This window comes from Trichomonas vaginalis, chromosome I (genome assembly GCF_026262505.1).
Source record: "Trichomonas vaginalis G3 chromosome I, whole genome shotgun sequence".
Classification (NCBI taxonomy): domain Eukaryota; phylum Parabasalia; order Trichomonadida; family Trichomonadidae; genus Trichomonas; species Trichomonas vaginalis.
In genome coordinates, this window is record NC_067203.1 from 7,857,080 (window position 1) to 7,883,661 (window position 26,582).

Genomic DNA, 26,582 nt, shown 5'->3' on the forward strand with positions numbered 1-26,582 from the left:
AAGGATATCGTAATGTTCCCGTTGGATATCCCCTTATTATTCATAAATGTACGAATTATAAACCTTGATGAGATTAAGAAGATGGAATATAAAACCATTCATTCCCAAATATAATATGAATGGAATGCAATCACTTCTCATATTATATAAGGATAGTTTGCATAAAGGTAATGTACATTAAAAATGATTGTTTGAAAAAGATAGATTTTTATTTATATACAAAAAAAATAAACAAATTTTTTAAATATATTAGATAAAGTAATTGAATTCGGCAATTTGAGGCCACTTATGATGTTCTGTGACGTAAAATGCCAAATCAATGGCTTTCAATGCCTCATTAATGTTAACATGAGTTATAGTAGGCTTTTAATGAAGCAAACCTGGATAGTATATGTTGATTTGATATATTTCAATTGATATTGGCACAACAATATTACTTACGTCAACTATTGGCCCTACCAACTTAATAATACATGTTTTATCAGCCATATACATAATATTATTACAGGAAGAGCCCGTAGTTGTCATCATAATTCTACAAGTCGAAAATGTCTTAGCGGCTTCATATGCAACTAATGTGTCTGGAATAAGAAAGAAATCAGAATCAGGGTATTTCTTTTTTGCGGCTTCAATCAATGCTCCGTAGTTTGCTACAACTCTTAGAGGTCCTTTCCTATTCAAAAACCCGATTTTGGTCGGAATAATATGAGAAATGTTAAAAGCTTTTCTAAGTACAGTATGAAGATTATCTATTGCTGGCCCGTAATACCCTCCATGAGGTCTTGGTTCAACAACTGTATAGAGGTTCTCGCAATAAATCCATTGCTCTGGTTGAAGAACAATTGTTCTTCCTTCGAATCCAAGAGCAGCCATGATTCCCTCCCACATGGAACGATTTCCTTTTACTATTATGTATGACTTCCTTTGTATTTCTTCTGGGAAAAGTACTGTCTGTGTCAAAACTTCATTCATAAAATGTCCAAAAAGGCCTACTCCTACATGGCCAAGGACTATAACGTTATCATATGCACCAACAACTCGACCAGGATGATATTTAAAGATGTTTCTAAAGTTGTTCATATCTCCTGCTTCAAATACTGTAACTCCATCCGAAATGGCATACTCGTATGAAGCGTACATTTTCTTTGCATGAACCCAGTTACCATGAAAATGATGGGCTTGATCAATGAAAGATTCTCTGCCTTCAATGATATTATGAATAAAAAGGTTCATTTTTTCTCCGTAGAATAGCGCAGTATCCTTTCTTTCAACTGGAAAAGTCTCGCTTAACTTGAATAATGATTTGAAAATAGTAAATGGGCAAAAATCTTTTACTTTCGTAGCATTTACTGAGTATAATATGTATTGATGCCTGGATCTTGTAACGGGGTACGTAATGATCAGAAAGTTGAAGATAAAAAATGATGCTAAAAAGATGAGTGCGTTATGTGATTGGAACAAAATAAAAACAAAGAAATTTGAAACAAAAAAAAATGAACGCCCAATATCAAATATCATATCATTAGCTCCGGCTGGCGAAGGGTTTTCAATTTGTACTATCTGGTTCTATTATTTTTGTAATGACAAATATCAATTTTTATCTCAAAATTCAAAATCAAATTGACCATTAATATACTATCAATGCTCATAATATTTTTACCTCACTATGCTCTAGGAATAAAATATAGTCATCTCAAAATCGCAGTTGAATAGTAATTCAATTTTGTGAGAGTAAAAACGTGCATGAAATGTAATATGATTTACTTACATTGATAATCCAAAACAAACAAATTTAATATTGAATAAATGTAAACATCTAATTTTGTTAGTCCTGTCTTTCTCATAAATTTATAACAGTATGGTTCATAAATTGCTTGGTTTTATTAAAAAATTGCGATTTGGGTCGCATTTTTGATCAAAAATATTTTGAAACTCAAAATCAAGATATTTTAATGATTTTTAATATATTAGTTTGTGCATCAATTCTGATGAAACAACGCAATTTCAATTTTCTGAACAAAAAATGCTCGTTTATTATTTTCGTGATATGCTGTATAAATGAATTAACAAGCCGAAAAGCACCCCCGAACTAGTAGAAAATGGATACTTTTCCATTTGCGTTAAAAGGTCAAGTAGAATTTCTTAATTCGCCATCAAATTCGAGTAGTGAGGTTTACAAATCCCAATTCAATACACAGAGGTTTACATTTTATATTTGAGGGATCCTCACTACTGAGATTTTGGGAGCACTATATTTATTATTTTTCATATGTTAAATTCCTAAATAAGCTCATATCCCTTCTAATTTATATCCCTTTGTATACTCATTTTTGTATGTACATTCGAATAAAATTATTTAAAAAAAAATATTGCAATATTTTTGATAGGGATCATCTTACACCTTTTAATAGACGCTGATATAAGGTATTTAGCTTAGGAGGATGCTATTAAATTTAAAATCCAATTCAAAATGAATGAAATTGATGAGAAAAATAAATATATCAATGCAAACAAATAGAAAATTCGAAAATAAATTACCAAAGGATATGTAAATAACTTGAAATGCTGATAGAAAATTATATTAAATGTAAACCTGGTCTGGAATGATCAGAAGTGATCAAGTTTGTAGCATTGTCGGTATGTGTGATTCAATTCGATCATCTTTTTATTAAAAGGAGAGATTTATAGTGAAAAATAGTGTGCGATCATTTGAAAAAGATAATTAAAGTTTTGCAATTGAGCTTAGAACCACGATGGTGAAGTTCGGTAGATTTAAAATCTGTCGACTTAGATTAGTCGATTGTATTTCGAGATTGGGGGTGGTATAAGTATAAAATGTGACACTAGTTTACAATTTATAACGAAGTTTTTGCTTTGAAAGGAAAGTCCAAACCATGTATCATGATAATCTGATATTTCTGATTTCCATAATTCCGTATGTTTTTAAAAAATAAAATGTAACATTCTTTGAAGATAAGTCAAAAGAAGTGGTCAATCTATTGTTACATTTGCACAGTAATGTTGAGTATAAATTCCGGTGAAACATCAATATTTTTGGATTAAGAAATTTGCAATTCAATTTTCTTAGCTTTTTTCAAGGTTATCAGAAAATTATTTTATACTGAGATAAGGTAGATAATTAATATTTCATTAAATTTAATATAAAATTTCAGAGTCAGGCCAAATTCGGCATTCAATTTTTTACGTTCGCTTTTTAGTCTTGTTTCAGGATTATTCTCATTTCGGTTATGACAAATTATAAATATTATGTGAGGTTAGATAATTATTATCAAAAATTGGATTGTATCTCTCAATTTTGTACGGACTTCAGCGAAATTTTTTATTCATATCATACTGAAAATATATCACCCAACAATAATCGGAGATTTTGTTTTCAAAATACGATAAGAAAATCAGTCACTTTTATTAATGGACGAGGACGAGTGGACCCAAGATTATGATGAGTGGGAGATCGGCTCTTTCACTCCTTATACCGGCGAAGCCCCAACTCTGCAGCAAAATCCTGCAGACAATAAAGGAAATGTTAAGCAAGGACCATTTCCCGAAATAGAGATAAATTCTTCTTCAGACGATGATGCGCCACCGCCACCACCGTCAACACAGTTAGCACGAGAAAATCTTAAGCTGAGATCTATGGTATCTGATTTGAAGCAGAAATCTCAGAACGCAGAGAAAATTAATATGACGCTTAAAAAACAACTTTCTAACTTGAGAAGTGCGTTCCGCAACCAAGTTAATTCAAGTGTTCTTACCTTATTTAAATAAAAATATTTCTGTTCTTTATTTAAATTTCCATCTGATCGACATTTCTATTTCGTAATCATTTCTCGGGGCTATCTGTGAAATGTATGTCTAGAATGTACCACAAATTATCATTTTCGAAAGAAATTCCTCATGTTCGTGTTTATTCACCATATTTTTATGGGTAAGATTGATGTAATGTGCGTTTCACACTAAATACGTAATTGGCACTAGAAATATGGAAATAATATTATATTAATTGATATGACTTTCGATAAAAATAAAAATTAAAAAATGATCGCTGGGTTTGAAAAAATTTCCTTAAATGTTTCTATGTTTGAAATCTACACATGAAATATATAGCTTCTTCATTGGTTTTAACTCCAAATGCCATAAATTATTCAAAATATGCCAAGTTTGATTGAGTTAATAGATGTTATAAATATTGCATTTTAAAAACATATCTATATGAAAAATATAATCTAAAACTTATTTTTTTATTTTATTTCATTATATCTGCAGGATCAATAGTAATAAACTTATTATTAGACGTGTAAAAGTCGATTGGTCCTGCTGGTCCTGATTGGGATGAAATTCTTGGGAAGAATTCTTCTTGTTTGCTCATTAAATCAAGAGGAATTGTAATCTTTTCATGTTGAGCATTCTTTGCCTTTGTATTCTGTTCGAGTAAGTCCACGAACTCTGCTCTTTCTCTGTTGAACTTTGTTTCGTACAATTCATACTCATTAAAATCTTCTTCGTCTTCGTCTTCATCAGATAGCTCCGGAGTAAGTTTGAGAATGTTTGTTACTATCTGTAGAGGTCTCTTCAAGAACCGTATCTCGTATGTACTGCGAGGATCCTCATTTATAAGTCGAGCTTGTTGAGTGGTCTCAATTTTTGTCACTTTTGCATTAATATCCTTTTTTTCTAAAGCTATGTAATCCAAGAGGTCCGAAATTCTGAAAGCTACTGTTGCAGGGATTGGAGATCTTGTGATAGTATACAACTGCACGTGATTGATCAGTTTCGCTATCTGGTCGTTGTATTTCGGATTTGTAGTTCTTCCCATCAAAGTTTCCAACATTCTTATAACAACGAATATTCTATGGAAATCTCTTGTCGTGCTGTCCTTCGATTGTGACTTCTTTGGCTTCTCAACTTTGATCAGGAGATGCCTTGGATTTGGAACATTGAAGGAAAGAATGAAATTCATGAATTTCAAGACATCTTCGTACGAAACTACGTTTTTGACAGCGAGTTCTGCAAGGAAACGTGATTCCATTACTAATCTCTGTTTGTAGTTTGTTGAGGGGCATTCAAGGAATCTGTGGATCCTTTCGCTGACGATATCTGCAACTTGGATACCGAAATTAGGGTAGAGCTTGGAGAATTCTGCAACGAAATTTGCTAATTGAGTAAGTTGTGCTGCAGAGAAGGAATTGAAGTCTAAAACAAGCTTGAAGATGAATGTCAAGTCTATCTTAGTCTTCTCTGGTTTGATAAGGAGCTTTTCTATGTATCTGATCAACTTTTTCGGTTTGGCTTCAGTTTCGATCTCGTTCTTGAAGACGTAGATGAGGAATGCTTGGTACTCGTTAACGGCATTCGAATAGAAGACTGGTTCTGCTTCTACTTCTGGAGGAATGATCGAATTTATCGTTTGTTCGACCATCATAAGGGCGTATTGATGAGTTGCGATCTCAGACTTACGCGCTGAGAGTTCCTCAATAACGCGACGAATATTTGTATGTGTTTGGTCGCAGTAGGAGTCGAAGAATTTTCCGGCGATATTTATCAAGGTACAAAGCATTTCTGCTGTACGTGGACGGAATTTATCTAGTGTAAAGTCGATGCATTTGAAGTATTCTTCGATGCCAATCTTGAAATGAGCGAGTTCTGCGATATATCTTGCGAGATGAAGCTTGGAAGCGACCTGTGAAGCAATTCTTGGGGAGGATGCTGCAAGAATAAACCTCTTATACTCATCGAAAAGGTTTTCAGAGATCTCTTGGCCAACTTCTGTGAAAACTTGACTGATATCTGCAACAAATCTTGCAAGATACCTGGCCTGGTTACCTTTATTTTTATTAATGTTGGAAAACAGCTCGATAAGCTTCTTCCTGTCTTCTGGAGTGTCAATAAGATGATAATGTCTGGCCAAAGTATCAATTCTCTGGGAATCTGTAGCGCGATCGGCTTCTTTCCTGACTTGGATGACATCGTAGCCGAGTGGTTCCAACAAACGAACTTCCATATCAGCTATAACATCGTAAAAGTTGTCATTCATCGATGGTGTGAACACTTGTGTCTCTGGTTTATCTTCCTTCTCCTTGGCGACCTCAGCAATGATCCTAGAAGGAATTTTAATGACGCCATCGATGGTTGTCAACTCGGACATTTCTTCCTGGTCAACCCATTCATCTGGAACTGGCTTGTTTACGAGGAATCCGATGCATTTGGCCTTCTCCATGTACTCTTCGTACTCTTTACGTTCTTCTTTCGCATCTTGCATGTATCCCGAGTTAATTGAGCCTAATCTGGCAATCAAGTAGTATGCTTGCTCGAAGTTTTCGCGGCCTTGATCCATTTTTTGCTTCATTGCATCTAATAAAGATTTGAAATATCCGAAAATTTCTTTTCTCATTGGACAGATTGGATTTTCTGGGAATATAGCATCGATAATTGTATCCTGACCTCTTGAAACGCCGAAAATATCACCACCGGCGTATTTAATGATACTCCAGATGAAAGTGAAGTTAGAGTAGCTCTGAGAAGTGATATCACTTTGTAATGATTCGAGGAATATGCTCGAAAATGGCTCTGTCTCGCGAACTGCATGAACAATGAGTAAATCAATGTATAAATAAATGAAGTTTCTGCGACGTGCTACATCGTCTTGATTGTTGCAGTTTTTGACAATGCGAGGGGCGATAAGAGGAATGAATTCTTTATAGTAGCTATGGAGAATTGATATGACCTCGACGAATGCAGGAATGTCATAAGTAGATAACTTAGCGGAAAGTAAATTGGAGCATGTTTCCTCTAAGAATTTGTTGAGCTTAACAGAATTAATTTGTTTAATGATCTGATCTTTATTTTCTCTTGTTAATGTTGACAATCTTTGATAGCATGACTTAGTAGCTTTCATAACATCAGTTGGACTCATTCCTTTCATGTTGATTTGTGGTCCATCGTCAACGGCTACACCTAGTAAATCATCGAAATCATCTTCCTGCTTTTTTGAGTAGCGTTTCCAAGTGCTATCATTTAATTTAACAAGTTTTTTGTATGTTTCCGCTCTTTGTTTACGGAATTCTATCTCTTCTCGAGTGCGAGTAAAAGATCCATACATCTTGAAAAATTTTTTTTGTTCAAGTGAGGAAAAAAAATCTAGTCATGTGATTTCTCTATAATGGATTTTCAAATAAATAGTATCAGTAAGACTTCGATAAGTTAGATGTTATATCAAAATGGAAATTTAAAGGGATTTCATCAAAATTTGCAATCACATTTAGCTAGAAATCTATATTTGTATTGAAAGGCTTTATTTTTATTGGCAATAAACTATCTTGAATCAAAAAAATTAGGCTTTGTTCATCAATATTCATAAATTGATTCAAATCTATTAGTGTTATCCGAATCATAGTAGAAGAGGTCAATCGCCAATATGTGAAGTAATAAATAGTATAAGTAATAATACAAAACATCTTTATTCAATTTCAATATTCTTCAAATTATTTGAATTGAATATGTTAGATGAAACAGCCTCAATTTTTGTATCAATGTAATGGAATGGCACTCTTTAATTTTGAGCTGGTTGATAGATAATTAATTCTGAATTTAAATGATAAAGTTTAAGTGAGGATATAGAACGTAAATTCGATAATTTTGATAATCATGTGGGGTTAATTTGAAATTTTTTTTGGCTTTGGTAAATTTGTTTTATATCTCAAGAATTTTAGAGGAAAAAATTAGAAATAAGTCAATAAACCATATTTCTTTTGAATATTCTCTATTAATGTTGAAATGTTACTGAGCTATTTTAATAGAAAATAAGTAATTGGATTGCTATAATCGTGTGTATAAATAGATGATTTATTTTGAAGACAGTTTTTGCAATTTTTGGTATAATATGTCAATTGCATAGGCTGTAAGGACGCTTTTTCATTAGAAATTCGATATTAGGTGTTGAAAGAGGAAATAAACCAGGAAATGACAAACATAGTCTTGTGCAATGATCCTGGATTAGTTTTAGACTTTGCCAGATTTCCAAAAAAAATTCGAAATCTTGAAAATGATCTGAAACCTAACATTTTTGAAATTGAAAAATAGATTTTTCATATTTTTTTGGAATTTTTCATATTCAAATCGATATTTTGATATAATTCTTTTGAAATGTAAAGAAAACAAATCAGTGATATAATTATATTTTCTATAAAATTATTATTAACATCATCAAAATATCTAATAAACATGCAAATTAAAATTTCGAATTGTAATTTTGTTAAGAGCATAATCAGGTAAAAGTAGTATGCATTAGATCGTAAAAGAAATAAAATTTGAAAATTTTTGATTACTGAACTTATAATTTTTTTATAATTTTACGCATGATTTATTTATAGCAACAAAAACAATTTATAACAACTACTTGGTTGTCGTGGTAGTACTATTCAGGCTAGTTGTATTCAGCCTGCAAGGCTCTATCCACCAAGGATCTTTATAGTAATAATAAATTGATTCATTTGTCCTCTTTATCTCTTGAATCAAATTTATTACTTTAATAAGTCTTGCCTTTGAATTTTCGTGGAGCGCCATTAGGTCTGTCATTGGATTTAACCGATCATACCCGCAGCATGTTTTACTTACCTTTGCAGGGCAAATTGGAAGTTTCGGATAGGAATCAAGCTTCCTTGCTTCATATCCATAGATATTGTAAGCTCTTATGTCATCAAAAGTAAAATTGTATAATTTGATAACTTCAATAAGATGGGCATCATCATATTGCCTCATACTTCCTATCCAATTGAATGAAAAGTTGTCAAAGACTTTAGCTGCATATTTACTAAAAATGTAACCAGCACCACCTTGCAAATATCTAGAATTATGAGCACATAAGCACTGCCCTTTAAGAACTGGTTGGGTTCTTGGTTCGTATGTTCTCTCTAACTCCTGAATATAATTCGTAACTTGTTCAAAATCAAGATATACGTCATCAGTGAGTGACCAATACCAGTCGTATTGCGGATTTTGACTTAGATACATTGCGCCTGCGACTCTTTTGATGGCCCGATCTCGATCTGACTTAAAATTTACTTTTCCATAAAGGAATCTTGAAAACATAGGATCGGGTTCGTAATAATGATCAGGATAGTCAGATTGAGGAGGAGAAATAAATTTTGCTCCATGATATCCTTCATCGAGTAAATTTCGAAGCCAATATTTCCAAGGGACATCTCTGCGATTCGAATTTGGTACTGTGATAACGCCAAAGAATATTTTTCCGATTCGTTGGATTGATCCTTTCTGCTGTAGATCAGAATTAAAGAAGTAAACAACGAAACATAGAATAACTAGGGAAAATTTAACAAGATATCTATTTGGTCTTCTTTCATGGGGTTGTATTTTAAAAAACCAAATAAATCCCATAAGAAAACTAAATTTGCCAGACATTAATTTAGCACGCTCATAACAAGTAAAATACATTTTTAATTATTAATTTAAAATTTTCAACGAATTGAATCCAAAATTTCAAAAAAGTACCAACTTGATTTTTTTTTCAAATTCTGAGACTCAAATTAGGAAATTATGTAATAGCATATTGTATATAATATTAACAAGGGCTTAGCTAATCTTGAACGATCAAATCCTCCGATCATGTTCCTATATAGCGTTCATCAAAAGATACGTATAATTGTTGTCCCCGAGAGCATACTCCTTTGCATAAGCTAGTTAGAACTTACTAAATATATGTTTGTAAATATTGGTCGCTACTTTTAATTTCAAAAATTTATTTATTAAATTGAAACAAGATAGCCAGTAGAAGAAAAGTATTTTTTAAAGGCTGCACTTACGCCCATCTGACTTTAATTCAAATTTTTGACAATTGGCGTGAAGTATGATTGAAATTTAACCTTAAACAACCGAGTTGAAGGCCTTGTCATAGGGGCGTAAGTGCACCCTGAAAAAATATTTTTTAAAAAATTATCGAAATAACTTTAGAAATTTAAATTGAAATTTAGATTCAATATCAGAAAAAGAAAGAATAGTAACTTATGTAAGCTCATTATTCTTTTGCACCATGCGAAATAAGAACATTAGCTGTTTCTTTATAATTCCATGCTGCTGCAAGATCAAGTGCGGTTTTTCCATTTTTATTTTTTTCATTGATATTCGCACCATGCGAAATAAGAAATTCAGTCATTTCTTTATAATTCCGTGCTGCTGTAATATGAAGTGCAGTTTCTCCATCTCCGTCTTTTTCATTGATATTCGCACCATGTGAAATAAGAATTTCAACAATTTCTTCACTATTTTTCCGTGCTACGATATGAAGTGCAGTTTCTCCATCTCCATCTTTTTCATTGACATTCGCACCATGTGAAATAAGAATTTCAGCCGTTTCTTTACTATTATTACGTGCTGCAACATGAAGTGCTGTGCTTCCATTTTTATTTTTTATATTGATGTTTGCACCATGTAAAATAAGAAATTCAGTCATTTCTTTATAATTCCGTGCTGCTGCAAGATCAAGTGCGGTTTTTCCATTTTTATTTTTTTCATTGATATTCACACCATGTGAAATAAGAACTTCAACAATTTCTTTACTATTATTCCATGCTGCAAGATCAAGTACGGTTTCTCCATTTTTATTTTTTTCATTGATATTCGCACCATGCGAAATAAGAAATTCAGTCATTTCTTTTCTATTATTCCATGCTGCAATATGAAGTGCAGTTTCTCCATCTCCATCTTTTTCATTGATATTCGCACCATGTGAAATAAGAAATTCAGTCATTTTTTTACGATTTTCACGTGCTACAATATGAAGTGTCGTGTCTCCATTTTTATTTTTTTCATTGATATTCGCACCATGTGAAATAAGAAATTCAGCCATTTCTTTATAATTCCGTGCTATTACATTATGAAGGGCAGTTTCTCCATCTCCATCTTTTTCATTGATATTTGCACCATGTGAAATAAGAATTTCAGCCATTTCTTTTCTATTATTCCATGCTGCAATATGAAGTGCTGTGCTTCCGTTCTTATTTTTTGTATTGATATTAGCACCATGTGAAATGAAATATTCCAAAAGGGATGGAAAATTAAATGTCGCTGAATAAAGAAAGCATTCGTCAATATCATTAGTTTGATCGAAATGAACCAAAAAGGATTCAAGATTATTATACAGTACACAATAGTCCAAATCGATCTCTATATTGTATTCATTCATCAAGAATGTAACAAAATCAATGTTATGTGAAATAATTGCATATTCCATGCAATCTTTATTTGGTTTTTGATATTTCAAACATTCACTCATGATCTCTGGATTTCCTCCTAAAAATGAAAATTCTAGACATGTTTGAGTTATTTTTGAGTCAAATTTTGTTCTTAAAAATTTGAAACAATCAACTGCTCCATAGTAACAACATAATTCAAGTAGTGAATATTCTTCAACAATAAAATGATATGGATATAATTCGTTTTTAAGTGTTTGATCTTTATTAAACCCTTCTCTTTCAGTGAATGAGATAAATGCTTCTAGGTTATTATACATAATTGCTCTGTAAATTGTATCTTCTGTAAGAATATTGAAGTTTTTAATATAAAATTTTCCGAAATCAGTAGATTTGTCTAATTTAATTCCATAATCTTTGAAAAATAGGAAGTTTGAAATAATTTTGACATCATTGACCTCTTTGACATGATAATCATCAGATATGAGTTTGGCAAGAGATAAATATGACTTTGTATAACGATTATTATATGGAATCATATTATCATAAGACGAAATGGTGGAAGTGAACTCAAAATAAGAGTAATTAGGTTATTTTGCCGACCAAATATATTTACAAGGCAAAATATCATATTACATGTCAACCTATTATCAGTATGTTTTGATAAAAAAATTTTATCAAATATCATATTAAAATTAACATCTATATCTATATCAATATCTACACTATAAATTTTTTTATTCAATGTCATAGATTTCAAAAATTTATTTCAATTTTAAATTAATTTATGGTTTTCATCAAAATTGTTTTTTATTAAAAAGCATGTTTCACAATTTTTACGGTTTCTTTCAAAAGTTATAAAAAGAGAGTCAATAGGAAATTTCAACGCTTCAAGAAGGAATCAAAGAAATTGACGAAGTTCCAGAATTTTATTCAACAATTCTTAATCAATTAACAAAAACTATACCGAAACTTATCTTACCATCCAAATCAAATCACATTACATACGGAATAAACATTTAATCTTTTACCATTAAAATTATATTTATACGTTATTTAATTTTTTTACGTCTAAGTTGAATAGGATAATAGCCGAAGATATAAAGTAACTATAGTTTACAAGCTAAGGAACAAATCAGCATTGAAACTAAAAAATAACGTATTTGAATAATTTCGTAAAAAATTAGAATTACTCGATATTAAGCATATTGCTTTTCTATCATATATGCTTATATTCTACAATAGTGTTACCAAACATCGGGCAACATCATACGTATAATACAACTTTTTAATACTTGAACGTCAATTTGACAGACTCAAGTTTCGAATTAGAGACCAACTTTCATCAGCATAGTATATGTGCGCAAACTACTGCATAATGGTATGCTTATCTTTTCATTTTAAAAAATAACGTATTTGAATAATTTCGTAAAAAATTAGAATTACTCGATATTAAGCATATTGCTTTTCTATCATATATGCTTATATTCTACAATAGTGTTACCAAACATCGGGCAACATCATACGTATAATACAACTTTTTAATACTTGAACGTCAATTTGACAGACTCAAGTTTCGAATTAGAGACCAACTTTCATCAGCATAGTATATGTGCGCAAACTACTGCATAATGGTATGCTTATCTTTTCATTTTAAAAAATAACGTATTTGAATAATTTCGTAAAAAATTAGAATTACTCGATATTAAGCATATTGCTTTTCTATCATATATGCTTATATTCTACAATAGTGTTACCAAACATCGGGCAACATCATACGTATAATACAACTTTTTACTTCTTTATCGAATTTAAATAGAACTAAGTTTTTATTTTAAATAAAAGAGAAATAATTCTAATTTATAATCTCATTATTAATTTATTCTCATTTTAATATTTCATCGATTTTTTATTATCGATATTCAATACAAATGAATTCATATTATAATAGTATCTAGTATAACTAGGTATTCTATCACAGTATTTCTTCAATTTATTATAATATTTCAGCATTTTTTAGTTTCAATGCTGATTTGTTCCTTAGCTTGTAAACTATAGTTACTTTATATCTTCGGCTATTATCCTATTCAACTTAGACGTAAAAAATTAAATAACGTATAAATATAATTTTAATGGTAAAAGATTAAATGTTTATTCCGTATGTAATGTGATTTGATTTGGATGGTAAGATAAGTTTCGGTATAGTTTTTGTTAATTGATTAAGAATTGTTGAATAAAATTCTGGAACTTCGTCAATTTCTTTGATTCCCTCTTCCTCGCAATACAACTCCATATCATTAACTTGTATTTAAAGGCTTCCATATACAAAACTATATATAATGTTTGAAAGTTAAATCCAATCTTTTTCTATTTCTAAAAAAAATTGAGACCTAAACACGAGATAGCTTTCAGAAAATTTTCAGGGACATTTTTAATCATTTTTTTATTTATTGTAATATCTTTGTTATTAAATTTGAATTGTTTAATATTTGAATGTAAAGAATTGAATAGTAATAATTTTAGTTTTAATACATAGCTAATTGCTAAGCAAAATAATTAATTTATTGTAATTTTGACATGTAAACTATAGGGGAATTTAGCCGGCCAAATATATGTCACTTTTTGACTTCACCTCACTTCCACCATTTCGTCTTATGACAATATTTAAAATGTCTCTTATAACATATGTGGGTAGATATTTCTTTGAATCAAGCAATTCTGTTTTGATCATTTTGTAAATTTGATTTAATTCTTCTTCATTTTGGGTTTTTAGCTGATAAATTGCATTGTATGAATCAATGTAGGATTTGAAGATACTTCGAAATTCACTGAATTTATTTGGATGAATGTCTTTATCAGACATAAAAAATTTAAAAGTTATAAGATTGCATATTACCATACAGAAAATCCTTTAACATCATTAGAAGAAAAATGTAATGTTATAGATCTGGAAAACTATGGTCACAAAGATTTCGGATATAATTTATGGATTTTGCTCAAGTTCATATATTTCAAATGAAGCAGTAACAACAAAAAGTCGAAGGCAATATTTTTTTCCTTCCAGATACATATATTATTTAATTGAAATAATTAAATATAGATTAAAGACCAAATTTGATTAATAGAAGTATTTATTATTTTCATATAATTTAACCATCATCATACTTATCTAAAAGCGCCATGATTGAATGATCATAAATATTATATTAAAATAAGCCAAAAACATCGACTTCAAAAATTCAATATGGCCACTCAAAGTTAGAAAACCCATTCAAAATCACCGATAGTCTGATTGAAAAGTACAATTTAGAAAAAAAAGCTACTTTTGTAACTTCCATCCGAAATTCCAGCGGTTGTGGGATCGACATAAGAAATATTATTATACACATTTCTTTTATTATCTTGATAAAACAAAAATAAAAATAAATATAAAATATAAAACTCTAAATCATCTTAAGTAAGTCTTGTATAGCATTTCTAACCTTAATATAATCAGGGCAAATCATTCCTTCGACTGTAATTGATTTTTCATTAACTAATCTTACTTTAACTCTTCTTCTACCGCATTCCAAGACACCTCCAGCCTTGAAGTCATTATTGATTCCAAGGGAATCCAGTTTACTTGAAAGTTGGCTCATATCAATTGTTCCAACGAAAGTTGCTTGATGTCCTGCACTGCTTTCGACAGGTCTTGCTTGTACGAACTGCTGGTGCTCATCCGCTTTAAGAGTTGCTTCAATGTACGCGATATCGTTGACTCCGCAGTTTACAAAGTCAATTCCACTCAATAAAGCACGGGAAAGGCTAATTTTACGTGTGGTCAGATCCCTTTGAAGAGACACTTTTTCTCCAATGGCCGGAATATAAATTCTTGTATTTTGAGGGGATTTTCCCTTCAAAATCTTCATCAATTCTTCACAGTTCTCCTTCTTAGCGCCAATTATAATGATATCGGTCGGATTGAAGCTTGTTACATTGTAAGCAATTGTAGAATAATCGGAAGTTCTTTCGAGATTCCAGAAAACGGCTGTACCAACGAAATTGTAGTCATATTGAGTGATCATAAACTTGGATGGCTTGTATACTAGCTCTTGGATGAAATTTTGTTGGGTAAGAGAGGAATCTATCATCTTTGACGTATCCATCTTGGAAGGAGCCATCGGGTTAGCACCTTTTAGATAGTTTTCGACTACAATGTTCGCTCCATAATCTGATAAATCTGAAGTTTCCTTTCTTTTGAACTGGAAGAAGTGCTTTTTCAGAGACTGTGCGATTTGGCTGGAGTTCTCGATGTTTTCTTGGCTCACTTCATCACTTTCGTCGCTGATATCTCCTTCAATTTCGTTTGCCTTCTCTTGGAGAGCACTTTGCTTCTCCATGAACTTAACCAACTCTTCTCCTGTCAATGGCTCCCTGTGCTTGATGATAAAACGGAAGGTTCTGTGGGCATTATTCGTTCTTAAGGCTTCGGCCAACGAATAAGGGGGTTCTCTCTGGGTAAATATGATCAGATTGTCCGAGTTGGCCTTGTCAAGGAATAATTTTCTTGAGAAACCGCGTTCTAAAGTATCTGTTGAGGAAATAACGACACAGCCTTGGCTAAAGTCGATATCCTTGATACTGGTAACACACGAGAAGTAACTGAGATCAGGGTCGTTGAATTCGAATGGATATTCGCCTGAATTAATCTTTTCTTGAATATCTAATGATAAATAGTTAGATAATGACTGCGCGTTCTTCAAAACAGCTGGAGAACTGTGTGATAAAAAGTATATCTTCCATTTCCAATTGACTTTCTTCCATTGTTCTTTTAATCTCGAAATTACTTCCAAAGAACCGGAAACGCCGTCTGTAGGGAAAATAATCGTTTTGCCGCCGTTTAGCTTACCAAATATTTGTCTCCAGAACTCATCTTCTTTTCCGTCGCGATGGCTCTCTGGGCCTCGCGCATCGAGAATCCAGAGGGTTGGATGCAATCCGGATTCAAGGCTGAAGCTGCTGAGGTATTTACTGTGGTCGCCAACTGAAACTGAGTAAATAACTTCATTTTGGCCTTTTACGATCCTCCAGACGGTTCCACCAAGCGTATTTCCTGCGTTATATGGTGTAATTGTAATGTTTTTGCCATCAAGTTGTTCTGATTGCTGATATGTCATACGATTAATTTTTTGAAAAGCTTGATCGATGTCATTTGCATTAAATTCTTTAAATTCTTCTTCATCGCGTATGTTTAAATATGAATCGTAAATAAGAAGTGATCCAAGAGCTGGAATTGGCATAGTTGCAAAAATTGGAGCGGATAAACCATGGCTGCAAAGATAAGGAAGCGCTCCAATATGCTCTATAGAGGCATGTGAAAGCAAAACTGCATTAACATGAGAACAAATTTCTATTTGTGTTTGAATATCTTCTAATCTGAAATCTTCTGTCCAACCACAGTCCAATAAAAATGTGAATTCATCAACATGGAGAAGATAAGCAAATGGAGTGGTTGATTGGGCTCCAGAAAGCGGCTGAAATGAAATACTTGTGGTATCACTCTCCATTTTTTTGAAAAAAGTGACTATATTTGCTCATTGAAGATTTTGGAACAAAACTAGAAAAATTAGAACTAAAGATTCATAAAAAATCTTTTTACATCAAAATATTTAACTATTGACCTAAAACTAAATATCTTTCGATGAACAAAATCATCTAAAGCATATTTATAGTAAATCAATGACAAACATAAACTGATTGATTCTATTCCTAAGTAGATGACTGATACATCAGCAATAGATTTAAAAATATAATATTATTTTGTCAAAATAGTTGGTTTTACTAAAGGAGATATCGGGGGTTGGCAAAATCAAAGTTATTTTAAGAACAGAAATAGGAAAAAATTAAGAATTTTATTATAATGAGAGTATTTTATTTTATTTTTATTTACAAGTAATTAAAAACATCTAGTATACAAGTTATTGAGTGGTTTTTGAGCCTGGCATGGAATAAATGTAAGCATCTCCGATTTCCAAGGCTTTGTAATATCCTGGAAGGAATTCTTTCTTTGTAAAACCAAAGTTTTCGTAGAATTTCATAGCAACTTCATTGCTGTATAAAACATGAAGGTAAATTTCATCAACATCTTTATTTTCGTCAATAATATGTTGCAAAAGCTTACGTGCGATTCCACGACGTTGATATGTGTGTAAAACTCCGATTGTCATTAAATATAATTTATGTATCTTTGGATCCTTTTCGTCTTCTTCGATACGCCAGCAAATTTCACCAATTGGGAGATCATTGTTCAAATAAACAAGCAATCCATGTGCAATCTTTCCTTCTTCGAACATTTTATAAATACGGCGACCATAATGGACAGGAAGTGTTTCACGATGAATTCTTCGAAGAAGTCCAACATTGTTTTTATCAACTGGAACATAACTCAACTCGAATGGCTGATTATCACTCATAATTAAGTGGCCACTTAAAAGAAAGGTGACATTTGGTTGTTAAATTTGACACTTTACAATCTGATCTAATTTATTTGTCAAATTTTAAAATCAACCATGAAATCAGGTGTATACGATGAAGTCATGAGCTTTGCCAAAGATTATATTGATACAATTAACGCTCTTTATCAACTAAAAGCAAATGATGAAGAAGAGATAGACGCATTTTACAAATTTCTCAAGACAAATTTACTTGATACAAAACTCTATAAACCAGGAGAACTCATTCGTGAAATACAAGATGTCGCTGTATTCAATAATCGCTATTTTAAATCGTTTTGGACAATAGCCAAAAGAATATTTGAAGATTATCAACCAAAAGTAATCGAGAGAATTACGCCGCTTTTTGACTATTTCTTTTATAAAGAATATGGAATTGTTTTTAATGAGACAAATAAGAAATATTTCAACCAATTTGAAGCGAAAAATTATTCAATAGATGTTCATGAAGAAAACTCAATATATAAAGCGATTATGAAAAATGATATAAAATCATTTATAATATTCACAGAAATGGATGGTTTTGATAAGGATCAAAAATACTCTAGCAATTTCTATCCAAGGCAATCTACTTCTTATACTTTGATTGAGTTATGTTGTTATCATGGAGCTGTTGATTGCTTTAAGTTATTAAGATCAAAATTCAACTCAAAAATCACTCATAAATGCCTTCATTTTTCTTTTTTGAGTGGAAATCCAGAAATATTAAATGAATGCTTGAAATACGAAAAACCATGCAGAGATTGCATCAGCTATGCAATAATTTCTCACAATATTGATTTTGTCACGTATTTGATGAATGAACATAACATACCAATTTATATAAATTGTTGCAATGATTTCAACAATCTCCAAACATATTTAATTGGTTTAGAGCAAACAAATGATTTCAACTCATGTTTTCTTCATCGTCCATATTTCCATCTTCCTGCATTTTATAAATATATACTCGACCATTGTCCTGATATAACTAAAAAAGGTAACTTTTATGGAAGACGAGCTTTTGAAAATGTTATAAATGAAAATAGATATGACATTGCTGAAATTCTTATTTCTCACGGTGTAGATGTAAATATAATGAATGATGTTGAAGAGTCTGCACTTCATTTAGCAGCAATAAATGGTCGAAAAGAATTAGTTGAACTCTTTATTTCTAACGGCGTAGATGTAAATATCAAAGAGAGATATAACCATACACCTCTTCATTATGCAGCAAAAAATGGAAATAAAGAAATAGTTCAACTTCTTATTGATAATGGGGCAGTTGTTAATGCAAAAAACAATCAAAATATTACTCCTATTCATGAGACCCTCAATAATAAAAATACCGAAGCATTAGAAATCCTTATCGCTAATGGAGCAGATGTCAATGCAATAACAGCTGATGGATATAGTCCTCTTCATATGGCAATATACATATGTAATTCTAATGCAGCTGAAGTTCTTCTTTCGCATGGCGCCGATATTAATAAGACAAACTACCTTAATGAAACTGCCCTCCATATTGCAGCAAAAGAAAATAAAATAGATATGGTAAAATTGCTTATTTCACATGGAGCGGATGTTAATATTAGAAATTATGAAAAAAAATCTGCTCTTGATTATGCAGTAAATAAGAATTATAAAGAAATAGCAGATATTCTCATATCTCATGGAGATGTTAACTCAAACTCTAATGTATGATTTATTTCAGTTTCCTTTACCTTTTAGAGATTTTGGTGACAACATATTAATGGACTAAAATTATTTACTTTATCTAGATTTATTTTGTTCGAAAGTTGATTTTGAGTCAAATAAGGTTGAATTATAAATTTTACTGTACGTTAAAAAGGAATGAGCAACCGAAGATCTCCTCCTTTATCTAAAGAAAGGCTAGAAGCTGCTCATCAGATTTACCTAGATATGGTTTCAGATCCAGATTCAAACTTCTCTCAAAAAAATAAAGAAAATATCTTAAAAAAATTTAGAAATAAAAACAACAATCAATCTGATGACAACAAATCGAATTCTTCAAACTCAAATCAACAAAAGCATATTAATTATTCGACCAAAGAGGTTAAAAAGGAGCGGCCGCCATTAATAGATCCTCGAATTCCTCCACCCGAATCACCAAAGAAAGCGAAAGCAATGTCTCAATCTATGGCAAAGTACTATTCTCGACACAAACAAAATGATAATGCAACTGATGATTATATTAGACAGAGGAAACGAGAAGACGAAGTAGCAGCACAGAGAATTCAAAAAGATAAAGAACTTGCAAAAAAATTTACACGTCAAGCAATTAAAAAATACCGATGTGATAAAGAACGAGAAAAATTAACACAAGATCTCCAAAAAATACGAGATTTTGAAGTTGCTTTGCACTTAGAAGAAATGAAAAAACCAGTAAAACATTATACAATGCCAGACTTTTATTTACATGAAGTCAGACATCAAGAAAAGTGTGAGGAGTCTTCAAGATTTTTAACATCTGTAGTTCCTCCAAAACCTCGTAAAACTGTTCCACAGCCAATGCCTTTGTATTAACGGTTGGTATTTTTTTGTTTTGTATTGTTGTGTTTTTAAAGTATAATGTTTAATATGCTCTAATCATATACTTATTAATTTTTTTTTCTCTGAATTGAAATTAATCAGTCAAATCTTATATCGTTTCATATTTAACGTTAATCACATCAAATTGAGATCTGATAAAGAGATTTGGTAATAATTTGATAATAAAACATAATCATTTACTAATAACAAATAAAAAAACAAAATTAACAATCGCTTGGGATGAAATGGAAATCATGAGGGAATTCATTGAATTCTTTGAACTCATCGAACTCCAATGATAAATCTATCGTGGCATTGCACAGTGTAATCATTGGTATAACGTATGTAATTGAAGGTGATGTTCGCTTTGGCTTTGCAGAGAGATCTATTTTAATCTCATTGTCAGCGCCTCTGTTGATGAATGCACAAAGAAACTTCATTTAGAAGAATGAAATTACTATACAATTGAAATGATTTCAATTATTGACAAATTGGTAAACGCAATTGAATAGAAAATAACACATTTTGGACACTTTTAATCAAATCATTCCATGATATGTATTAATAAATTGAATTATTAGCATACGTTGGAAATAATTTTGAATACTTTTGTGTCGTGTAAAATATTTTTTTTAATGAAGAAAATGCTACACATCTAAATAAATAATATTGAAATACTTTACATGTTTGCCGCCCCTGCCTTTACACAACTCCCCCACAAAGTGAAGTCGGTAGTCAAAGGTAGAGACTCTATCGGACAAATTGAGAGGAAAATGTAAAAAAATACAATCTTTTAAAATGATGCATACAAAAATTTATAAACCAGTCAATAAAAGATGTCAGGAACGTTAACAACCATTTTTTTTAAGGGTGCCCTATAGACGATAGACCACCCTCAGAAAAGCACTTTTAAGGCTATTATATTGAGAACTAGAATCTGGATAATCCATTCATTCGAGTTCTAATAAGGTTAATTTTGTGATGTTTACATTATCGTTATAGGGCACCCTTAAATTTGAATAAAAATATACTTTTTCGCTTGAAAATTAAACTGGAATATATGTAATAAGTGGTATCACGATAGCTAATCATAAACATTGAATTTTTTTTTCATTAATATTGAAATGAAAACATCAGTTTGGGAATTAATGACTGGAAAGAAAAAAAATCCAACTCAAGCTGAAGAAATCAAAGAAGCCTCTAAAAATGAAAACGATATTGATAAAGATCTCGATCAATCTACACTTTCATTTAAATATATTCAACCCGTCGATGAGAAGTTAAAACTTCTGGACAAATTCATACCTGATCAAGAATGGCTCAAGAAATTCTCTATGTGGTTCTCATATATGAGAATTTACATATCAGTATTAAGTAAAACTACAGAAGAAACAAATATTGATAAATTAATTCAAAGAATAGAAAATGGAGAACCACCCCAGATTAGTGAAATTTCTGGATGCGATGACATTTGCGATCTTTTTGCTTATTTCTCCAAATATGAAATAGATTACACTAAAAATGATTTAATTTGGATATTTACAGCTTGCATATATGAAACTCGTTTAGCTCCTGATGATTCTGTAAAATCAATGCAAATTATTCTCGAAAAAATTATTCAGCAAGTTAATGCTCTTAATTCGAAAGAGGATGTTCTATATTCAGATCTTATGATTCTTTACTGTATAATTACTACATTTTTCCATCAACATTAGAATAATTTTTTTTTTCTTGTTGCACAAACAAATAATATGTATTATGATCTTTCGGAAATTTTGTATTAGGCCTTATTGATAACATCATTGATTCATCAGAGAGTCATCTCAACATTTTGAACATATTTTTGAACTTCCATTACTGCATATTTCTCAGGATTTATGATTTAAAAACATTGACGATACAAACTATTTGGTCGGCAAAAATTATTTTTGAATTTAATTTTTATGACTCAGAGAAATCCTTTTGGTTTAAGCGATGAGCAAATCAAAGATGCAAAAGAAAAGTATATCCATCATCTAAAAGAAAATGATCCGCTAATAAAGAACGAAAAAAGTGGTATAAAAAAATCGAATATGGCAGATAAAAAAGTCGAAGAAGATTTTAAAAACGAATCTGATGATCTTAGAAAGTTTTTAGAAGATAACAAATACATTACAAAGTCAGGACCACCAAAATTAGAAATTTCAAATAGCCGTATTGCTGAAATGCGGGAAATTGCTAAATCATTAAAAGACAAAACGACGTCAATCAATCTAATTGTAGCAAAGATTAGATTAGACAACTGATTGTCTTTTTTTTTCTTAAATATGTCTGTTTGTATGAATGAATAAATACTATTGTTTGTAAACATCCTTGTTTTATAACATGTCAGAAAATACTGTTTTAAGTAACCATTCCAGAGGAATTGAAAAGTTAAGCAATCTTTTTGGTTCAATTTTTCTATATTAGCAAGTAAAGTATAAATATTTTAAAAGTTCATAGTATATATTGAAATTAAACGGAAATCATTCTATGATTAATTATAGATTATCACAATTTCTTTCCAACTCCATCGTTACAACCATGATTGGCTTTGATCAAGTTTTCTCTAACTTCATTGGTGGCTTCAATGTTGCCTAGTACCAACAAACTTGTTATTATCTGCGGCTGCATCTTCATCATCGTTAGCGTCGTTCTAACATGCATTGCTGTTCATGAGTAATTGTTCCAAATGTTCCATTCATTCAAGTCAATGCCAAAGCCAGTTCTCCACATCCATCGTTGGATGGGATATGTTGATTTCAACAACGATTGCTCAAGTTAAGTCAGAACAGATCTTTACAAGCTCCAAGGCAAGGACCACAATGAAGGTATCCGCTTTGAGCTCACCACCCTTGGTGTTTCTTCATTCTTGTCATGGTTTAGTCATTTGTCCAAGATGCAGTCATCAAATGCATCGGCCTCAAGCTCTCATACGCACTCTCACAGGTCATTGATGGTATCTGGCTCATCCGACGAAAAATATTAACTTTTTAGATATGAAAACTGGCTCATGAAACTTTGAGTGTCAAAAAATAGAGGGAATGTCAAAAAATGGTAAGTGCAACCTTATAGGCAGCCAGGTTAAATTTTCTTGTTCAGTTTTCCAATTTTAGGTGACTCTGTTTTTTCAGTAATGGCGGTATTGTTAATTAAACATCCCATATTAATAATTTAATGTTAATTAACCATATTAACACATTAATGCTGAGTATAATGGACACAGTTCTGGGAGATATCTTTGTTGTCGATGAAGTACTCCCTTATATCACACCATAAATATGATTGCATTTTCGGAGTTTCTAAAAAGAAAATGTCACTTTTTTATTTAAATTTAATTAGGATGTTTATTTTTGCAGCATTTTCTTCAAGTTCTATAGTTACATATACTTCATCAGTTCAGCTTAAAGGAATATATACAAAGAATCGACTTGGAGTTGTCATTCAAAAAAATATGTACAATAATGAACCTCCTCTAGTTTATACATCAAGACCACCATATGATCACGGCTGGTTCTGGACAGTTGAGCCAGATGAAGAAAATGTCAGTCTTGCTCGCAATCCAGTTCCATGCGGAGCTACTATTGTTCTTTCTTCACCTTCAACAGAATTATACTTATCAACAAAAGTCAAATCAGGCGTATCAATTGCATCGGCTGTTACTCATAAAACAGAACCAGCAGACCAATGGATTTTAGAGTGTAAAAATAACGCAACTGTTTGGAATGAAGGAGAAGAAGTCTTATTCCAGAATGTAAAATACAAATGCTACTTATCCTCAAATTTGGCAGATAAAATCCCAGAGCAAACAAATAAATTCGCAGTTAGATGCACACCTCTCTCTTCAGATGCTGTTTGGAAGGTTTCTGAAGGAATATTCTTCCCAAAGGAAACTCCTTTTGTTGAAAAACCTAAGAGAAATGATGATGATTACGATTATGACGATGATGAATTATAAACTGTTAACATATTTCATACATATTACTAAGTTATTTTGTAAACTTTATTTAAATACAATAGATATAACACCCTTTTAAAATTTAAATCAAATAAGAAGAAGTAATCTACAGAAAAAATTTGGTTTGCTTATATATTTCATCATACAAAAAGGTATAGAGTGTCTTTTGATGGAATTCAAACTTCCACTACTTAATTTCTTCTAAAGATTCAAATTTTTGTTGAAAAAGCATTAAATTCCATATCATGTTATTATTTTCGAGGTGATATGTATTGTGATCTAACTCTTTTTCGTTAGTTTCATACCATTTTTTTTGGTCTAATAAATGCATAAGAAAAATTTATTAGAATTAAGTAATGGTTCTGTGCCCAAACGGTTTGCTAGATCAAATCTATTTCTAGATAAAAAGATATTTAGAAAATTCATTAATCTATAGATAGTTAGATAAATGCATTTTAAAAATTCATGAGAATTAAGTGATGGTTCTGTATTCAAACAGTTTACAAGACCAAATCTATTTCTAAATAAAAAGATTTTTATATTGAATTTATTGAGCAAAATAATACAAAAATTTTCTAGTTTATAAACAGCTTTATAAAATAAATCATATAACATTAAATTAGATAGTTTTATTAAAAATAAGATTAATCTTTTTTCACTTTCTTTCCTAAGTATTCATTTAACAAGTTAACAGCTTCAGTATTTGTACGATCAGAAGCCTTCAGTCCCAGTTTATTGGCGATTTCGAGGTTGGCTAACAGTGCTCTTTCTTCTGGCTTCATGTCCTTGATTTCTTCTGTTGTATGTTGCTTGGAAATCGAAATTGTGACTGTAGCAAATGGAATTGAAAGGGTTCTGTAAATAAATGATCCAAATCCGCCAACATTCCAATTGTAACCGACAAGACCGAATGTTCCGTATGTTGTATATCTGATAGTGACTGTTTGGAATGGCTTTGTTGTAAGGAAACCGCCAGAATGGAACTTTAATAAGAATTTTCCTTGTGTGGTCTTTCCTTCTGGGGCCAAAGCAACTGGATAACGATTTTCCTGCTCAATTGCTTCTGTTATGTATGTTGAGGCTCCTGCTGCCTTTGTTCTATCGATGAAAACTGTATCAACAGCTGCCAAAATTTGGCCAAACAATGGAACTTTGAGCATTTCAGCCATAGAAATGACAGTAAATACCTTGTAGATATAGATTAGTGGACCATCAAAGAGAGTTTGGTGATTAAAGCAAAACATTCTTGTGTCTGGCTCGAATTGTCCTTCAACTTTGATATAGAACATTCCGCAGCAAAAGGCAAATACACGGATATAGCATTGAGTAATAAAAATACCGTACTTTGTGAAGTGTTTAACAAATCTTGTTCCTAGGAATGGAATTACTGGCATCATGAACAAGATATATACTAACAATGCAAGAACAAGACCAATAAGGCGTAAGATTCCAAATGATAAAATGAATAAAATAAAAATTACAAATTTGGCAAAGCCTTTTGGTTTGTTTATTAATGCGGAGTTATCAATAAGTTCTTCATCGGTTACAGTGCTGAGTGATGTTTGATTGTGGAATTCCTTGCTTTCGCTTGGAAAGAGATTTCTCATTTAAAAATTTGATCTGGCAAAAAATAAAATTGAGTGAGCAACCGGCCACTAATTGTCAGAAGATGCTGATCATATTAAATAAATTAAATTCAACATTATGGCTTAATGCACACTTGAATTCTTTAAAATAAAAGTTCATGTTCATTGCAAATGCCCTCATTAGATTCATGATTCTATATAGGTACATTCCGCTATAGGCTATTTTGAAAAAAACGCATCGGATAACAAACAATAAGCGTTCAAAGTTCCTGATAAATTGAGAACCTTTTCAATTTTGAGAACACTATAATTAAGGGTGCACCCGTATGTACGTTTATTTGAGAGGAGGAGGATTACCCTCTCAATTTTGAGGGATTCGTTAGTTTATTTTCTCGATGAATATGCAATAAAATTTGATTTTTACCTTATCAATATACTTCATATAATATACACATGTTCATGTAAAAACTTTTTCCCAAAATCCTCAGGAATTAAGGGATTTTTGAATTTTAAGAATTTTTTTCGAATTTTTTCGAAAAAAAATATTTTCAGAACAGCCTTAACGGCTAGGATTTAGGAACAATGTTAAGTATCAAAAAGAAAGGAGGTCTGATATAGACAACATATATCGTTGAAGGTTGAAAAAATTTCTAATATTTGAGCCCAAAATTTCAAATTTTAATTTTTTGAAAAAAGAGGCCACCCGTATGTACGTTTATTTGAGAGGAGGATTATATTTTTGAAAGGGTGAAACATTATGAATATGTTAATTATA

General features: G+C 31.3%; 14 protein-coding genes across 14 annotated transcripts, besides 6 other annotated features; 6 read left to right on the plus strand and 8 right to left on the minus strand.

Annotated features, from left to right (window-relative positions):
* Positions 1-270: 270 nt before the first annotated feature.
* On the minus strand, positions 271-1,477 carry TVAGG3_0948630 (glycosyltransferase family; the record flags this gene model as incomplete). Its single annotated transcript, XM_001321346.1, has 1 exon — positions 367-1,233. One exon carries the CDS (start codon positions 1,231-1,233, stop codon positions 367-369), a length of 867 nt encoding a protein of 288 aa, XP_001321381.1.
* A 1,952-nt stretch (positions 1,478-3,429) lies between these two features.
* On the plus strand, positions 3,430-3,807 carry TVAGG3_0948640 (uncharacterized protein; the record flags this gene model as incomplete). Its single annotated transcript, XM_001321345.2, has 1 exon — positions 3,430-3,786. The coding sequence occupies one exon, from the start codon at positions 3,430-3,432 to the stop codon at positions 3,784-3,786; it is 357 nt and encodes a 118-aa protein (XP_001321380.1).
* Positions 3,808-4,231: 424 nt separating this feature from the next.
* TVAGG3_0948650 (nuclear-transcribed mRNA catabolic process, nonsense-mediated decay) lies at positions 4,232-7,151 on the minus strand (the record flags this gene model as incomplete). Its single annotated transcript, XM_001321344.1, has 1 exon — positions 4,265-7,117. The coding sequence occupies one exon, from the start codon at positions 7,115-7,117 to the stop codon at positions 4,265-4,267; it is 2,853 nt and encodes a 950-aa protein (XP_001321379.1).
* Positions 7,152-8,341: 1,190 nt separating this feature from the next.
* On the minus strand, positions 8,342-9,411 carry TVAGG3_0948660 (uncharacterized protein; the record flags this gene model as incomplete). Its single annotated transcript, XM_001321343.1, has 1 exon — positions 8,410-9,411. The coding sequence occupies one exon, from the start codon at positions 9,409-9,411 to the stop codon at positions 8,410-8,412; it is 1,002 nt and encodes a 333-aa protein (XP_001321378.1).
* A 413-nt stretch (positions 9,412-9,824) lies between these two features.
* Positions 9,825-9,944: a mobile genetic element.
* A 104-nt stretch (positions 9,945-10,048) lies between these two features.
* Positions 10,049-11,761, minus strand: TVAGG3_0948680 (ankyrin repeat and SOCS box-containing protein 4 family; the record flags this gene model as incomplete). The annotated part of the gene is made up of 1 exon (XM_001321342.1): positions 10,049-11,761. The coding sequence occupies one exon, from the start codon at positions 11,759-11,761 to the stop codon at positions 10,049-10,051; it is 1,713 nt and encodes a 570-aa protein (XP_001321377.1).
* Positions 11,762-12,316: 555 nt separating this feature from the next.
* Positions 12,317-12,345: a mobile genetic element.
* Positions 12,346-13,195: 850 nt separating this feature from the next.
* Positions 13,196-13,245: a mobile genetic element.
* Positions 13,246-14,598: 1,353 nt separating this feature from the next.
* On the minus strand, positions 14,599-16,768 carry TVAGG3_0948710 (cleavage and polyadenylation specificity factor subunit 2 family; the record flags this gene model as incomplete). The annotated part of the gene is made up of 1 exon (XM_001321341.1): positions 14,666-16,768. The coding sequence occupies one exon, from the start codon at positions 16,766-16,768 to the stop codon at positions 14,666-14,668; it is 2,103 nt and encodes a 700-aa protein (XP_001321376.1).
* Positions 16,769-17,111: 343 nt separating this feature from the next.
* TVAGG3_0948720 (peptide alpha-N-acetyltransferase protein) lies at positions 17,112-17,695 on the minus strand (the record flags this gene model as incomplete). The annotated part of the gene is made up of 1 exon (XM_001321340.2): positions 17,180-17,674. One exon carries the CDS (start codon positions 17,672-17,674, stop codon positions 17,180-17,182), a length of 495 nt encoding a protein of 164 aa, XP_001321375.1.
* A 75-nt stretch (positions 17,696-17,770) lies between these two features.
* On the plus strand, positions 17,771-19,439 carry TVAGG3_0948730 (spectrin binding; the record flags this gene model as incomplete). The annotated part of the gene is made up of 1 exon (XM_001321339.1): positions 17,771-19,396. The coding sequence occupies one exon, from the start codon at positions 17,771-17,773 to the stop codon at positions 19,394-19,396; it is 1,626 nt and encodes a 541-aa protein (XP_001321374.1).
* Positions 19,440-19,544: 105 nt separating this feature from the next.
* TVAGG3_0948740 (uncharacterized protein) lies at positions 19,545-20,358 on the plus strand (the record flags this gene model as incomplete). Its single annotated transcript, XM_001321338.1, has 1 exon — positions 19,547-20,239. One exon carries the CDS (start codon positions 19,547-19,549, stop codon positions 20,237-20,239), a length of 693 nt encoding a protein of 230 aa, XP_001321373.1.
* Positions 20,359-20,469: 111 nt separating this feature from the next.
* On the minus strand, positions 20,470-20,685 carry TVAGG3_0948750 (uncharacterized protein; the record flags this gene model as incomplete). Its single annotated transcript, XM_001321337.1, has 1 exon — positions 20,470-20,685. One exon carries the CDS (start codon positions 20,683-20,685, stop codon positions 20,470-20,472), a length of 216 nt encoding a protein of 71 aa, XP_001321372.1.
* Positions 20,686-21,113: 428 nt separating this feature from the next.
* Positions 21,114-21,253: a mobile genetic element.
* A 116-nt stretch (positions 21,254-21,369) lies between these two features.
* On the plus strand, positions 21,370-21,960 carry TVAGG3_0948770 (uncharacterized protein; the record flags this gene model as incomplete). Its single annotated transcript, XM_001321336.1, has 1 exon — positions 21,370-21,960. The coding sequence occupies one exon, from the start codon at positions 21,370-21,372 to the stop codon at positions 21,958-21,960; it is 591 nt and encodes a 196-aa protein (XP_001321371.1).
* Positions 21,961-22,188: 228 nt separating this feature from the next.
* On the plus strand, positions 22,189-22,530 carry TVAGG3_0948780 (uncharacterized protein; the record flags this gene model as incomplete). Its single annotated transcript, XM_001321335.1, has 1 exon — positions 22,189-22,530. One exon carries the CDS (start codon positions 22,189-22,191, stop codon positions 22,528-22,530), a length of 342 nt encoding a protein of 113 aa, XP_001321370.1.
* Positions 22,531-23,305: 775 nt separating this feature from the next.
* Positions 23,306-23,335: a mobile genetic element.
* A 64-nt stretch (positions 23,336-23,399) lies between these two features.
* TVAGG3_0948800 (stromal cell-derived factor 2-like protein family) lies at positions 23,400-24,575 on the plus strand (the record flags this gene model as incomplete). Its single annotated transcript, XM_001321334.1, has 1 exon — positions 23,607-24,221. One exon carries the CDS (start codon positions 23,607-23,609, stop codon positions 24,219-24,221), a length of 615 nt encoding a protein of 204 aa, XP_001321369.1.
* A 96-nt stretch (positions 24,576-24,671) lies between these two features.
* On the minus strand, positions 24,672-25,877 carry TVAGG3_0948810 (LPLAT/LPCAT1-like domain-containing protein; the record flags this gene model as incomplete). The annotated part of the gene is made up of 1 exon (XM_001321333.1): positions 24,866-25,828. One exon carries the CDS (start codon positions 25,826-25,828, stop codon positions 24,866-24,868), a length of 963 nt encoding a protein of 320 aa, XP_001321368.1.
* Positions 25,878-26,121: 244 nt separating this feature from the next.
* Positions 26,122-26,582: part of a mobile genetic element that runs on past the window's edge.